Here is a 15,474-nt window from a genome sequence, read left to right on the forward strand (position 1 = left end):
CCTGGTTCTGTTCTGGGGACGACTGTGGAACCTCTGGAGACAATAATGCAAAGAAGGATTTTGCATAAAATCAAGAGAATTATGGACAACCCTGAACATCCTCTCCATGAGACTTATCGGAAAACAGAGTCTCTTCAGTCAAAGGCTTCTTCGGTTTGGATCCAAAACGGACCGCTACAGGAAATCTTTCCTGCCCACAGCCATCAGCATCTATAATAACTCCTTGATTTAATTGAGTTACATCAACATTTAATTTCCCTCTGGGATAAATAAAGTATTTTTGAATTTTGAATTGAAATAGCTTTTCTTCCATTGATCTGAACTAATGTAAAAAAGAAAAAAATATAAAAAAAAAAATCAGGGATTCAAAATACTCAAAATGTCAGTTGGACCCTATCCCAACTGAACTTTTCAACAATGTTTTACTTCATATATTACTTAGAAATTACTTAATATATACTTCTGTAATCAACCAGATTAACTGGTCTCTTAACTGGCTATGCACAACAGGCTTTTAAATATGCTGTACAACCCGCTCTTATTCTTGATATTTTAGCGAATTATAGACCCATATCCAATCTCCTTGACTAAACAACTTACTAACCATTTACAAAATAATTGTTTGTATAAGGAGTTTCAGTTTGGATTTAGACAGCACCACAGTATTGAAAAAGCACAGGTCAAAGTTACAAACGACCTTTTCATCGCCTCTGATTAATCGTCTCATCTCTGTCCTTGTCTTTTTCAATATCAGTGATCAGTAGTTGACTCTACTGACCTATAATCCTATTACAAAGACATAAACATTACATTGGGATCAAGAGTACTGCTTTGGACTGATTTGGGTCATATTTATTAGTTTTTTAGCCATAACAACCTCAGATAGTCATTATACAAGCATTTAGTTACTCTTAATGGAATTGCTTTGGCTCCTAGCTCCACTGTGAGAAACTTCATCCAGAGTTTTAACTGGTGCCACCGGGAGTGATCACATTTCTCCTGTTTTAGCCTCCCTGCACTTGCTCCCTGTAAAATCTAGAATTGAGTTCTTCTTATTACAAGTATTGGATAATCAGCGTGAGGATAAACCTGAACAAATACTGCACCATTCTCTTGGTGGCTGCAGGGGGTTGCATTCATTGTTCAGCGTTTCTCACAGAATTTGATTATACATGGTCGCAGTCCAGGTGACAGGTGATACTAGATATCCATTTTCACATGCCCTTTTTTGCGACAAAAGTGACAAACCTTTCTGAGGGCACAAACAACCACTCACGATTAGTTTTATCGTTAAGATAACGCCCATTTCCAATAGTCAATACATACTGATCAGCTAGAGCAGCTGCCGTACCAACAGTTTTGACTTGCTGTTCTGTTAGATAAGTAGCAACATGAACAGGAACAACATTTTTAAATTGTTCCAAAACCATCAGATCACACAGACCTTTAAATGTTTCCACATCAGAAGCTGTTAGCCTGCAGTCAACAAATCATGTGAAAATTTAAGGTAGGATTGTGTACCCTCCTTGCGGCGAGTCCTGAACTGCTGGTGAGAAGCTTCAGGAATTATTTCATAAGCTTTGAGAACAGCAACTTTAACTGAGGCATAATTTACACCATCAGTGCCTTCTGTGCCTTCACTGTTAAGACACACTGCAACATGACTGTGCGATCTATATAAGGCCAGCTTCTAGCATCAGCCAATCTCTTAAACAAAGCAAAAAAATGTGTCAGGATCCTTTTCATTAAAGGGGAACTCCGGGTCATTTGAAGCGCATTTCCATTGCTAGAGGTTGTCAAATACTGACGGTAGGACACAGACCGGTGCAAATCGGCGCTCCCTGTGCGGAGATTGCGCTGTTTGCGCAGCCTGTCATGCTAACCAAATACGTGGTGGCTAGGGGCAAGCGCTAAACCTTCCACGTAAAACAACAACTTGCACACTGCAGAAACGTCACACCACTTTATAAACCATCCGACAATAAAGTCACAAGCCTTACCATCAAAACCATATGCATGGTTCTCACATTACTGGCATTGGGACGTTACAAAACAACTTTATAAACAGCATGTCACTTACCTCTTGTCGGTAGGCGCGCGCATGTTAAAGCCCAAAACAGTCAATGGACGATAATCCCATATACAAAACAATTATCTTCTCTAGAAAAACTGCGTTCAAGTATTTAAAACATTACAACAATATTACTGGGCATGTATTGTTGTAATGTTTTAAATACTTGAACGCAGTTTTTCTAGAGAAGATAATTGTTTTGTATATGGGATTATCGTCCATTGACTCTTTTGGGCTTTCACATGCGCGCGCCTACCGACAAGAGGTAAGTGACATGCTGTTTATAAAGTTGTTTTGTAACGTCCCCATGCCAGTAATGTGAGAACCATGCATATGGTTTTGATGGTAAGGCTTGTGACTTTATTGTCGGATGGTTTATAAAGTGGTGTGACGTTTCTGCAGTGTGCAAGTTGTTGTTTTACGAAAGAAAAATGACAAAACATTGCAGTGAAGGTTATGAACAAAATTCCTTCGACTGAATTTAAGTAAATCAAAATGCAGTACCTGCAGTTGTCTGGAAGATTGTTCCAACATGAAATGACATTTCCATATTTAGTTCTAACTATGGAGATAGAAAGCAAACCTATTCAGCATGATCTAAGATGCTTGGTAGGTTTATGATATAGTAGAAGATCGTAAGTTACGAATGTAACTACGGATCTGTGAGACCGAGGGATGACCGTCACTACGGTCTTAAAAAGGAATGATCACCATCGTTCTGCCTATCACCGAAACCATATATCAAAAAAGTCACGCCCGTGACCTCCGGAAGCAGAACGACCTGCGCTAACAAATTGCAGGGATTGCTCCCGGTTCAGTCTCCTACCTTGAGCGCCTCAGGCTGTTCTGAGCGACAAAAGATACTGACGGTCATCCCTCGGTCTCACGGATGGTACTCCCCTGAGGGCAGCCCAGGACGTTGCCATACTTCTGGTAGAATGAGCTCTTATACCAGGAGGGGCTTGCATCCCCCGTGCCTTATAGGCATGGGAAATAACCTCTACTAGCCAATGGGACAGCCTTTGCTTTGAAAGAGGCAACCCCCTTTTTGCTGCCCCATAGCAGACAAAAAGTTGGGAGTGTGCTCTCCTCAGTGGCTGTGTAAGCTGTGTAAGCCCTCAAGGATCTCACTGGGCACAAGGTGAGTAACTTCTCCTGCTCTGCCTGTGAGGCAGAGGCAGGCTGAAACTGATCCACCTCCAGAACATGGTTGATGGACTGCCTGTTAATAACCTTTGGTAAAATGGCTGGATTTGGCCACAGTGACACACCAGTGCCGTCTTCCCTCCATCTGAGGCAGTCGTCACTGACAGAGAGGGCACACAGTTCCCCGACTCGTCCTGCTGAGCAGAGAGCCAGAAGGAAAGCAGTCTTGAGTGACAAAGAGCGTGGATCGGAATCCGAAATGGGCTCGTACGGAGCTTCCGTGAGTGAAGTTAAAACCATCGGAAGGTCCCAGCCTGGTGCCCGTAGGGTACGAGCTGGACGTAACCGGCGTGCCCCTTTCAAGAACTGGCCAACCAAAGGATGCCTTCCGAGAGGCCCGTTGTTCGCCCCCTGGTGGAAAGCGGAAATGGCTGAAGCATGGACTTTTACCGTACTAACCGCCTTGCCTTGATCCAGTTGGGACTGCAAGAAGCGTAACACATGAGGCACAGGGCAAGTTGCTGCTGGCTCAATATCCATACTACGGCACCAGTCAGAAAAGATTCCCCATCTGAGCGCATAACTGGCTCGAGTAGATGGGGCCCTGGCGTTGTTGAGTGTCTCCTGTACAGACTCATCTAAGCGATCAGCGACCGGCTCTGCAACGGCCACACCCAAAGGCGCAGGGCGGCTGGGTTCGGATGCCAGACCTTCCCGTCTGCTTGTGACAGCAGATCTGCTCTGCTTGGCAACTGCCATGGCTGACCCTGCAGTAACTGGAGCAGGTCCGAGAACCAGGGTCTCGCTGGCCAACGTGGGGCAACCAGCAGGACTGTGTGTTGGCCCTCCTTGATCCTCTGTAGAACCTGAGGGATGAGAGGGAGTGGAGGAAAAGCGTACAGTAAGCCTATTGGCCACTCTTTCGATAGAGCATCCAGGCCCAAACTGCCCCCCTGCCCCCTGAGGGAGTACCACTCCGGGCAGTGGGTTGTTTCTGCTGATGCAAACAGGTCCACTTGCGCAACCCTGTACTGCATCCAGATCTGGTTGACCACATCTGTGTGCAGTCTCCATTCTCCCGGGAGTGGACCAGTCCTGGAGAGCATGTCGGCCACACCGTTCTCCACGCCTGGGACGTGCACAGCCCTCAGTGACGCCAGTCGTGGCCATGCCCATGTTAGGAGCTCCTCTGCCACTTGGAGGCATTTCGGGGACTTTGTCCCCCCCGGGTGGTTGACGTGATACACCGCAGAGGTGCTGTCCGATCTCACCAGAACATGGCTGTGCTGTAATGTTGGCAGGAACCGCTGTAGCGCAAGGTAAATGGCCTTCAGTTCGAGAACATTGATATGTTCCCACGTCCATGGAGGTTGCCAAATGCCCCACACTGAACGTCCTTCCCAGACAGCCCCCCAGCCCGTTAGGGATGCATCCGCCGAGATGACCTGTCTCCTGTGAGGATGACCCCCCAGGGGGACGCCACTGAGAAGGAACTCCCTGTTCCTCCAAGGACGCAGGGCTCGGATCCGAGATAGCTGGGAAGGGCATCCGACGGGCAGCCCCTGACTGCTACATCGGACCACCGCCCCGGCCTGCGTTTCTGCCCCTGTTTGTTTTTGATCCCCGCCTCCCCCTGAACTGGGGATGTGGGGCTGGCCCCTGGTTAACTGCCTGAAAACGCTGGCCCTGAGCGATACTAGCCCGAGGAAGCCGGCCGGGCTGCCGTTGCCTGAACCTACCCACTAATGCTCGGTGGACGCCGGGAGCTGCTCTAACGCATACACGTTGGACAGCCTCCCTTGAAGCCGCAGCACGTTCGGCACGGTCCAGCACCTCCTGGGATCCTGGATGAAAAACACCCCCAGGTGCCACAGGGAGGTTTATCAGCTCTGCTTTAATAGCCTCTGGCAGAGAGGTTTGCGCAAGCCACACCTGACGATGGCACAACACTGCCGAGGCCATCGAGTCTCCTACATCCCGTGTGAGCTGGGAGTGAGCAGATAGAGCAGCCTCCACCAGGGCCATGGCATCTCCGTCTGCCGGGTCTATCGTCTTACGCAGAGCCGCCAGCGTCATAGCAAGGGCATTGCCCATACGGGCTGCTCGTGCCGAAGCGTTATAAGACCTAGTGACCAGGCGGTCTGTCTTTGCACACTCCGGGCAACGTGGTTTAGGGGATGCCCGCGCAGGCCCAAGTGATGTCCAAGAGGCAATTGACGCCTCCACTGGTGGCATGTCTCCCAGCCCTGTTTCAGCAGGGTATACAGCCATTGCCAACTGATGGCAGCCTGGGTTAAACTGGACCCCAAGCGGTCCTCAGCATATTGGTGTAGTCCTCCGCCACGGGAATAGAAGGTGGGGGGCTAGAGTGAGATACACCCTCCCAAACACCCCCATAAGGAGCTGGGTCTGGTGTGGGGGGCTGAAGAATTTTTGAGGCACACAATACCCTTGACAGCAGATGGCTTACGCCCATGTTTAGGGGCCGACCGATGGGGTGAGCGTCGCCTTTCCGCCCTGCCTTCATGCCCGTGACCAGACACCTGGTTGGCACAGCGAAGTCGTTCCCCCCTAAGCAGGTCAACTGCTGCACTGCAGGGGTTGTCCACGTCCTCCAATACGTGGGCGGCCCCAAAGCAAGTAGGGCACTCCCTGTGCCCGTCTGCGGTGCTCATTGCAACCATGCAGACTCTGCAGTGGTGCGAGGCCATTATGGCGAGTTGCAGGAAAAAAAGTTTAACTGGTGGCCGGCAACAGCGCGCGAACGCACCTAACCGGCACACACTTAACCCAACGGCTGCGAACAGCGGCAATAGGGTGCTGTTTGATTAACCACTTAATTAATTTATTTATTTATTTATTTCACCACTGAAACAGTAAACAATAATCAGTAAGCACCAATCTGTACTTACCTGAACAACACTCATTTACTTATAACAATAATCCTTACTTTATCTGGCTACTTACCTGAAAAATTCCAGTGGCCAAAGTAACACACAGAACAAAAAAATATACAGGTGCAGAACAGTGTTTTAAAACAACAAAAAATGCCCAAATGCACTTGCTTACCCACAACAGTGCACGCATGCACCTACTGGCTTACACAAACTCACCAGTTACAACAGCGGTAGAGTAATGTTAAACTTAAACAACACACTACACTTAGAAAACAATATGCTACTAGCAATATAAAATATATGCAAGTGTAGCGCTAGGGTGGCCTGTAACATATGCAAACGCGTTAAGAAGGCTCACTTAGTGGTAACCAACAGCAACAAAAAACTTAATAGTCTTCCTCTGGCGGCCTGCACCAGTGCGCAAACGCACCTAGCAGGCGCACACTAACCCCACGGCTGCGAACAGTGGTATAGGGCACGCAACGTATATACAACAATAAATAACAAAACAAGTGAAGCGCTACGGTGATCTGCAACAGAGCGCGAACGCAATTAAAGCAGGCTCACGGCAACGTGATATTAGCTTAACTGCACAGTCCAATTCACAGGGACACAAGGCACCTGTTACCCTCGGGTAGTGAATTCTGTGACTGTGTAGCGTATGCAAAAAATATCTGCTTCTTACCTGGTCCGGTTTTGAGGCGATCAAGGTGAGAGACTGAACCGGGAGCAATCCCTGCTATTTGTTAGCGCAGGTCGTTCAGCTTCCGGAGGTCACGGGCGTGACTTTTTTGACATATGGTTTCGGTGATAGGCAGAACGAAGGTGATCATTCGTTTTTAAGACCGTAGTAACGGTCAGAGTGAGGTCGAAACAGATCAGACATTTATTCTGGCCTTAAACTGTTTAAATACTAACAGCAGCATTTTAAATTAACTCTTTGATGGACAGAAAGCCCCAGAAATAGTTTTCAGGCAATTAGTTGGCTGTCACGCCCAGGGACTCATTTTTAGTTTCACGATTTAGGTTATGTTTTTGTGTTCAGTTCATGTCTTGGTTTTGAGTTTTTAGTTTTGCCATTGTTTTTCCCCTCACTTCCCTCACTCAGGTAATTAGTTCATTCCCCTCACCTGTCCATTGTCTCCAGCTGCACTCTCCAATCACTCCCAGCCCTCTATTTAGTCTCTTGTCTCCCCTGTCTGTTTGTTGGTTCCTTGTATGTCACCTGCCCTCCGTGCCATGCCACAACCCGTATCTTCCCAAGTTAAGTATTTATTCCATGCCATGCTTAGTTCTTTGTTTATTTTTTCACAGCCTGTTTTTTGAATCCGGCTAAGCCGCGCCTTTCGTTCGAACTTTGTTTGTTTTGTTTGTTAATAAATCACCCTTTACCTTTTGAAAAATCCGCATCCGTGTCCTTCACCCTCAACCCACACCTGACAGAAGGAACCAACCAAAGAATGGACGTGGCGGATTTTGAAGCTGCTTTGCGGCTGGCCGAGGACCTCTGTTCCTGCTGGGAGCAAGACAGCACCTCCTTGGAAAAATTGGACGTGGCCAATAATGTTATTGATTTCTTTTTGGAAAAGAAAATTCTCCAGACCTGGCCTGTGGACCTGTCACGGATCTGGGGGAGGGCGAGGATTATGCAGCGCACTGCAACGCTCGACATCTTTGGCATGGAGCCACATCAGCTAGCTGCACTGTACTCATCCCCCCTCACCTCTTCAACACCTCAGTCCACAGGTTCAGTGTCCAGCGACCCAGCAGCCACAGGGTCCAGCGACCCAGCAGCCACAGGGTCCAGCGACCCAGCAGCATAAGGGTCCAGCGACCCAGCAGCCACAGTGTCCAGCGACCCAGCAGCCACAGTGTCCAGCGACCCAGCAGCCACAGGGTCCAGCGACCCAGCAGCCACAGGGTCCAGCGACCCAGCAGCATAAGGGTCCAGCGACCCAGCAGCCACAGTGTCCAGCGACCCAGCAGCCACAGGGTCCAGCGACCCAGCAGCCACAGGGTCCAGCGACCCAGCAGCCACAGGGTCCAGCGACCCAGCAGCACAAGGGTCCAGCGACCCAGCAGCCACAGGGTCCAGCGACCCAGCAGCATAAGGGTCCAGCGACCCAGCAGCATAAGGGTCCAGCGACCCAGCAGCATAAGGGTCCAGCGACCCAGCAGCCACAGGGTCCAGCGACCCAGCAGCCACAGGGTCCAGCGACCCAGCAGCCACAGTGTCCAGCGACCCAGCAGCCACAGTGTCCAGCGACCCAGCCGTCCAAGAGCTGGCCCCAGCCACAGGGCCTGACCAAGAGGCCACAGGGCCTGACCCAGAACCTGACCAAGAGGCCACAGGGCCTGACCACGAGCCTGACCAAGGGGCCTCAGGGCCTGACCAAGAGGCCACAGGGCCTGACCAAGAGGCCACAGGGCCTGACCCAGAACCTGACCAAGAGGCCACAGGGCCTGACCACGAGCCTGACCAAGGGGCCTCAGGGCCTGACACCGAGCCTGACCAAGAGGCCACAGGGACTGATCAAGAGGCCATAGGGCCTGACGAAGAGGCCTCAGGGCCTGACCCCGAGCCTGACCAAGGGGCCTTAGGGCCTGACACCGAGCCTGACCAAGAGGCCACAGGGACTGATCAAGAGGCCATAGGGCCTGACCAAGAGGCCTCAAGGCCTGACCCCGAGCCTGACCAAGAGGCCGCAGGGCCTGACCACGAGCCTGACCAAGAGGCTGCAGGGCCTGACCACGAGCCTGACCAAGAGGCTGCAGGGCCTGACCACGAGCCTGACCAAGAGGCTGCAGGGCCTGACCACGAGCCTGACCAAGAGGCCATAGGGCCTAACCACAAGCCTGACCACGAGTCTGACCCAGAACCTGACCAAGAGGCTACTGGGCCTAACCACGAGTCTGACCCAGAACCTGACCAAGAGGCTACTGGGCCTAACCACGAGTCTGACCCAGAACCTGACCCAGAACCTGACCACGAGCCTGACCCGGAACCTAACCAGGGACCCGACCAAGGGGCCACAGGGCCTGACAAAGAGGCGGCAGGGCCCGACAAAGCCTCAGAGCCCATGGGGCCCCGGCCCATGGACTCACCTCTTTGGGCCCCTCCCTCCCACCCCCAGACGTTGGGGATGTCTGGGATCCATCCCTTGAAGGGGGGTCCGGGCGTCCGCCGGACCACCGCCTGTTCCTGCCTCGCCGAAGCCGGTACCACATGCCCGTTTCTGGTCCCCCTCCTGACCGGCTTCGAGCCCCTCCCTCCCACCCTCAGACTGTTAAGGGTTGTCTGGGATCCACCCCTTTAGGGGGGGGCTCTGTCACGCCCAGGGACTCATTTTCAGTTTCATGTTTTAGGTTATGTTTTTGTGTTCAGTTCATGTCTTGGTTTTGAGTTTTTAGTTTTGCCATTGTTTTTCCCCTCACTCAGGTAATTAGTTCATTCCCCTCACCTGTCCATTGTCTCCAGCTGCACTCTCCAATCACTCCCAGCCCTCTATTTAGTCTCTTGTCTCCCCTGTCTGTTTGTTGGTTCCTTGTATGTCACCTGCCCTCCGTGCCATGCCACAACCCGTATCTTCCCAAGTTAAGTATTTATTCCATGCCATGCTTAGTTCTTTGTTTATTTTTTCACAGCCTGTTTTTTGAATCCGGCTAAGCCGCGCCTTTCGTTCGAACTTTGTTTGTTTTGTTTGTTAATAAATCACCCTTTACCTTTTGAAAAATCCGCATCAGTGTCCTTCACCCTCAACCCTCACCTGTCAGTTGGCTGCCTTCGTAACTGGCTTGATATAATGGCTGAAATTTAGGTCTGAGTTCATACTGATCTTCCTCATGATTATTAGACATAGACTGAGGGCAGCTCTCTTTCAAGGTTTCTGCTGCATTATTTTATTTCTTTCTTCTGTTATAAATCAGCTTGTAACTTATTCTTGGCAGAGTAAGCAGAGGAGTGGCGTAGAATGTTAAAAAAAAGTTACAGGTGAAAGGTTTTGTTTCTATTTGTTAAGGTAAACTTCTTCAGGCTTAAAAAGACGTCTGCAGTCAAGCAGCTGAGAGCCATGAGGTTAGAGTCGTACATTTTTTAACTGACTTTCTGACTGGTGGATGGGAGAAGGGCCGCTGGAAACAGATCTGTGAGTCCTTTGAGTATTTTAAACTGTTGTTTTAAAGTTTAATTTCTCTGTAAACACTACATTTCCAAGTTGGATGCATATCCACAATATCCTAAACTTAATGTAACAAGCCTGGGATTTCTAGGACTCATTAACAAAAGACTGTGCAGTTTTCCTAGTTAAAAAAAAAAGCACATTAAAAAAAACCTGAACGTATGTAACCCAAGAAATTTCTAGAAGTATAAAGCCGCTGTCCAGTTACCTGCTGATATCCAGCCGGTAGCTTTCCGCTACCGATTTCCTTTTGCATCTTAACCTGTTTGAAGATCAATGCCCACCCACTTCATCAGGCAGGGTTTCAGGGTGTCCCGATCCGATCACGTGATCGGAAATCGGGGCCGATCACGTGGTTTCTGACTCGATCATTAACGGACGTTTCATCCCGATCAGCGATCGGATATATAGTCTATCTATATATGTATATTTATTCAATTCTTTTTAGATACACAAAATCAAATGACAGAGGCAAAAAAACCTGATCGGGACATCCCTAGTTTCAGGGTCCTGCATGAGTAGAGAAAATCTGTTATGTTGAGGCAAACTTCGCTGTTTAGGATGTTTGTTAATAGCCTCTTGTTTTGTAGTTACCCACTGTTGACGAGCTGTTTTTCTGCCGGAATGGTAATGCAGGCCAACCAGTTACATCACAAATCTTGGACCTCTGTGTGATGGAAAATTATTAATTTTCCTTTAGCATGTGCTGGGTGTTGTTTTTCTAGTTCAGAGAAAGGGTGTGTTAAACTGTATTTTTCCATATATAAATACATGTTTATCCATAGGAGGGGGTTACTTGGTCACATCAGTTGTTTGCAACTGAGGTGGCTTTAGAGGTTAAGTTAAATCTGTCCCATGCAGGTTATCCTATTTTGTGTAACACCCTGTTTTTGTGTCTATAAATAAGTCATGAATTTGAGACTCCTTCAGAGCTGACACTCTCCTTTATGAAGTACAAATCAAATTTTGGAAACGTTGATGCGGTCTCACTGTGCTTTGTTAACAGACATTTCCAACACACTCTGGTTCTTACTCTTATTCCTATGACCTATGGAGATGTTTTACTCTTTAGTTTTGCTCATGGTGAGTTCCCAGGAGGACAATTTATAGATTCATTGTCTTAGTGCAAATTCATCATGTTTCATGGTAATCTTGCTGGTGCTAATTAATTGTGTGGTAATTTGCTCCTGTTCGTAATCCTGAGATGAAAGGTCTTATTCCCACATAGTCCATAGTCATTGGCATTCACCTCTAAACTGTACATTCTAGTTTCAAGCGGTCGGTCCTCTGCAGTAGTTTGTTTAAGTCTCCTGTGGAAAAGGGGGACATTTTTCTACTACTTAGTTACAGAGAAGTGTTAGGTTCCCAGTCACTAAAAAATCTGGCTTCTGCTGTGTGTAGACCATACTCATTTAAAAATAAAAAATGCTTCAATATCTTTAAAAAAAAAAAAAAAAAAACAAACAAACAGATTAATCCCAACAATTCATCCATGTGTCCAGAAAGTACTGATAGTCGGCTCAAAAATCAACTTAAAATTTTAAACTTGGCTTGAGAGCAAGCAAAAGCATCGGTTTTGGAAATTCAGAAAGACGCGATTATTATGTCAGGGGGTGAAAGAGTGTGGAATAATGTGGAAAAAATAGCTTTTTATATTCATAGTACAAGGAGAGAAAAAGGAGGGAAAAATAATACATTTTGAATACATTTTCAAGCAACAATCAAGGATTAGGTGACACCATTAATCAAGTGTCAGACTGGATCAGTAATATATGAGTATCTATTTTAACTTACCTCAGTGTATCTATAATCACTGTTGGTAGCTAGAAACACCTTGGCTACTTCATTTATGCGACTGAGAAGCAGAGGAAGCTTTGGCTTGATGGAAAAAACAGAAGCACCAAAAAAAAAAAAAAAAAAGGTCAACTTACTTGCAAAAGAAAAAAAAGTTTTACGACAGCATGTAGGTTTTAACTTACCTCCTTTACCACATACTTTTCCAGGTTTTCAACTGTCTTTTCTTTTAAGGACCCCTGTAAAAAATATAATGACAGGTGACTAAAGGTCATCAACAAATTGTAAGTATTGAAGCAGTTGTCTACAAAAAACTTAAATTAGGAAAAAGAAAGGATTCGACCTTGAAGTGAACCCAGTCCACTGCATCTCGGACGTCTTGGAACATGCTCTTGTAGGACATGAAAAGGTCCCCATCTTTGAAGCCAGCTTCAAAACTAAAGGCAGAGTTTAAATAATTGTAACAAAGTGAATATTTAAAATTGACATGAATTAACATTTGGTTTCCTCCAGAACCCTTTCAAATCAATAAAAGTTTCTATGTATTATACCTAAATAAAACTAAACATTAATAAAATGATGAAACAGCTCTAAATCAGACAGGAAACCTGCAATTATCTTTCGTATGAGATATTTTTCCCTAATCTTTTATGATATAGTTGACGATTCAATTGACACTTATGCATGTCTTTGTGTGAGTGCACACAAGATAAGCCTACCTGTTCTGTTTCCGCTATGGCCCTGCCTTGTTTGTTCACCTGGCCGCCTGAGTTGCACGTATCCTCAATTATAATGCAAACTAGTAAGACTTGTGTATTGTCACCTCTTGTCTGAACACTTGGCTTTCATTCATCGACCCTCAGCAGTGCTGCACCTCTATTCGTCTCCTGACTCTTTGTAAATTCATCCATTGGGGGTCTCGCCGAAATTTCTACTCTGACAACTCCAAACCAATAAAATCCTTTTGGCCCACCCCATGACGCTCTCCATGCAACACTGGCCGGTTGTTGACCATGGTTATTAGCCAGGTTGGTTAACATCTTCGTCAAATGTAACAACACCTCTTTCAACTTCAGAAAACTAAACATCCAGTCACTCACGAGCAAAGGGAATCTCATGCGGGATCTCCTCGTCAACCTTAAGTTTGACTTTCTCTGTTTGATCAAAACATGGCAACAACTCAATGATGCTTCACAACTCAACAAGTCCACTCCTTTGGGGTTTGTTTACATCTGTCAGCCTTCATAGCTCTGGCTGTGGAGGAGGTCTCGCAATGATCTCTTGCCTCGTTCAATTTGCAGTCGCAGTGAGACGACCCTCTCACTCAGCGGGTCTCCAACATCAAGGTGCTCAGCCAGGGGCTTGTGAGTATCCATTGAGGACTTTGAATCACTCTTAGTCTAGCCCATTCCGTACTTCCTGAGATACATCATTCTCTAATCAACAATGAGTGTATAGTACCTTGAATATCTGGAGCAGTTACTGAAGAAGTCCACGAGGCAAGCAAAGAGGTAGGTTTCTGTGGGCAAAAATTTTAAATAAAAAAATGTACCTATAAACTCGTATACCATAGTGGAGTGAGTCCAACAAATAAACAATGTAATAAGAAGAGTAAATACCACTCCGTGAATTAAAAGAATGGAACAAATTAATTAAATAATAGATTTTTTTATGTGGATGTGCAGAATATTACAACATTTTATTACATGACAGGAAAGAACGATTACACAGTTTACATAATTGGTTTAAACTATAAGACAACCTTATTGAAAAAATTAAAAATCAAAATGAAATAGTCCAATCTTTCTCTTTTTGTACATTTCTTTAAACTGGAAGAGATTTAAACAATCTTTTAAATAATTTGGCAGAGAATTCCAAAGTCTAATGCTATCTACTAAGATTGACATTTGCTTTAAAATTGTTGGTGCATACCAACGTACATGTTATCCTTGTGCGTTGGTATGCAACACTGGCTCGGCAGTGTCCAGCAATCAATGTGGGCTACATATATAATTGGCTAGGTTTCCAGGAAAAACCTGGTCTGATTAGGAGAGACCATATTGATCCCAATTTGAAGGGGCTTTCATTTCTAAAAATATGGCCAAATTTATTAGTCATCCAAAACCATGACAACCTACAGTGTGAAGACAGACGTGGAGGGAGAGAACATTGGGCCTCATACAAGAACCGTTCGTACGCACAGATTTGTTCTTAAGTTGTGCGTACGAGTGATTTAAGAGAATTTCCGCATTCACAAATCTTTTCGTATTTTACGTTTTCTTTCAGGTACGAACATAATTTACGAGTAATCCAGACCTGTCGTAGGAGTTTCATAAAATAGTCCGCTGTTTTTCGAATCAAGTTTGCTTCGCTAATGGATTGTATATTTAATTACTTTGAAGAAAAACTAAATAAATATATACATTATACCCCATAATGATGCTGAAATATTCTGTTTGACTTAAATTATGCACTAATTGAAGGTTAATTTGACTGTATATAACAAGGTCAATGTGAAGTGTAACCAGCGGCTGACTTGCTACTTTTGGATTAGCGCATGTGTGCTCCGAGACCTTGTGGACAGACAAACAGAAGACATCGCAATTTAGATTGCCAAGGACAGTGCTGCTGCAAATATGCAGCTTGCTGAGACTTGCTAGAGAGGATAGGCGATAGGCGCTTGCGCACGCAGCGACTGGCAGGGAGAGAGTTTGGCGTCCGATATGTTTGTTTGTTTTAATCGGTTGTATAAGTCTTAAGAGTCCTGACGTTTGTCTGAAGTCTGTTTAAAGTTTGTCCATGTCATTTCACCCTGAACTGACGATACAAAACAAAAATGGAACTTTTCTATCTGGTTGTAACTTGGATTCTGGTGTCATGCCTGCTGCTTGCCCGAGACACAATGCAGGCCGCCCAAGCAAGAACTGTATACAGCAGAGACCAGTTGCTTCAACTTCGCTTTGACGGCGTGCACAACACACCAGATGCGGTTTTAAACTTACCAGACTGTATAAGAAAAGATTACAAGCCCGAACACTCGGCATGGCAGGGAAAAAAGAGGAAGCGGGGCAAACGCGGAGGTGTTCGTTTACGCCTGAGGAAGCGGTGTCTGAAACGGATCCCCCTCCCCACCATGATTTTAGGAAATGTACAATCCCTTAGGAATAAACTCGATGAGCTGCAGGGAAACGTCCAGCTGCAGAAGGATTTTGGGGAATGCTGCGTCTTGGCCTTCACGGAGACCTGGTTGTCTGGGCACGACCAGGACCGCGAACTGTGGATCGACGGTTTTGGATCACCTATCCGGACGGACAGAGATGCTAACATAACGGGGAAGACGCTCGACGGAGGGGTATGTGTATACCTGAACAGGCGCTACTGTACTTCT

At 46.5% G+C, this 15,474-nt stretch overlaps 1 protein-coding gene across 3 annotated transcripts in view; it reads right to left on the reverse strand.

Moving 5' to 3' along the window:
* Positions 1-15,474, reverse strand: part of nt5c2a (5'-nucleotidase, cytosolic IIa) — a 72,282-nt gene that overhangs the window by 25,081 nt on the left and 31,727 nt on the right. For all 3 annotated transcript variants that reach the window (XR_012772738.1, XM_075481707.1, XM_075481717.1), the window contains exons 7-10: positions 13,548-13,605; positions 12,430-12,523; positions 12,272-12,325; positions 12,087-12,170 (exon numbers count right to left, since the gene is read on the reverse strand). Coding sequence is in view for 2 of the 3 variants with exons in the window: in XM_075481707.1 (XP_075337822.1) it covers positions 12,087-12,170; positions 12,272-12,325; positions 12,430-12,523; positions 13,548-13,605 (290 nt within the window). In the remaining variant the exon portion in view is untranslated. The remainder of the gene's footprint in view (positions 1-12,086; positions 12,171-12,271; positions 12,326-12,429; positions 12,524-13,547; positions 13,606-15,474) is intronic.

This window comes from Odontesthes bonariensis, chromosome 2, assembly GCF_027942865.1.
Source record: "Odontesthes bonariensis isolate fOdoBon6 chromosome 2, fOdoBon6.hap1, whole genome shotgun sequence".
Classification (NCBI taxonomy): domain Eukaryota; kingdom Metazoa; phylum Chordata; class Actinopteri; order Atheriniformes; family Atherinopsidae; genus Odontesthes; species Odontesthes bonariensis.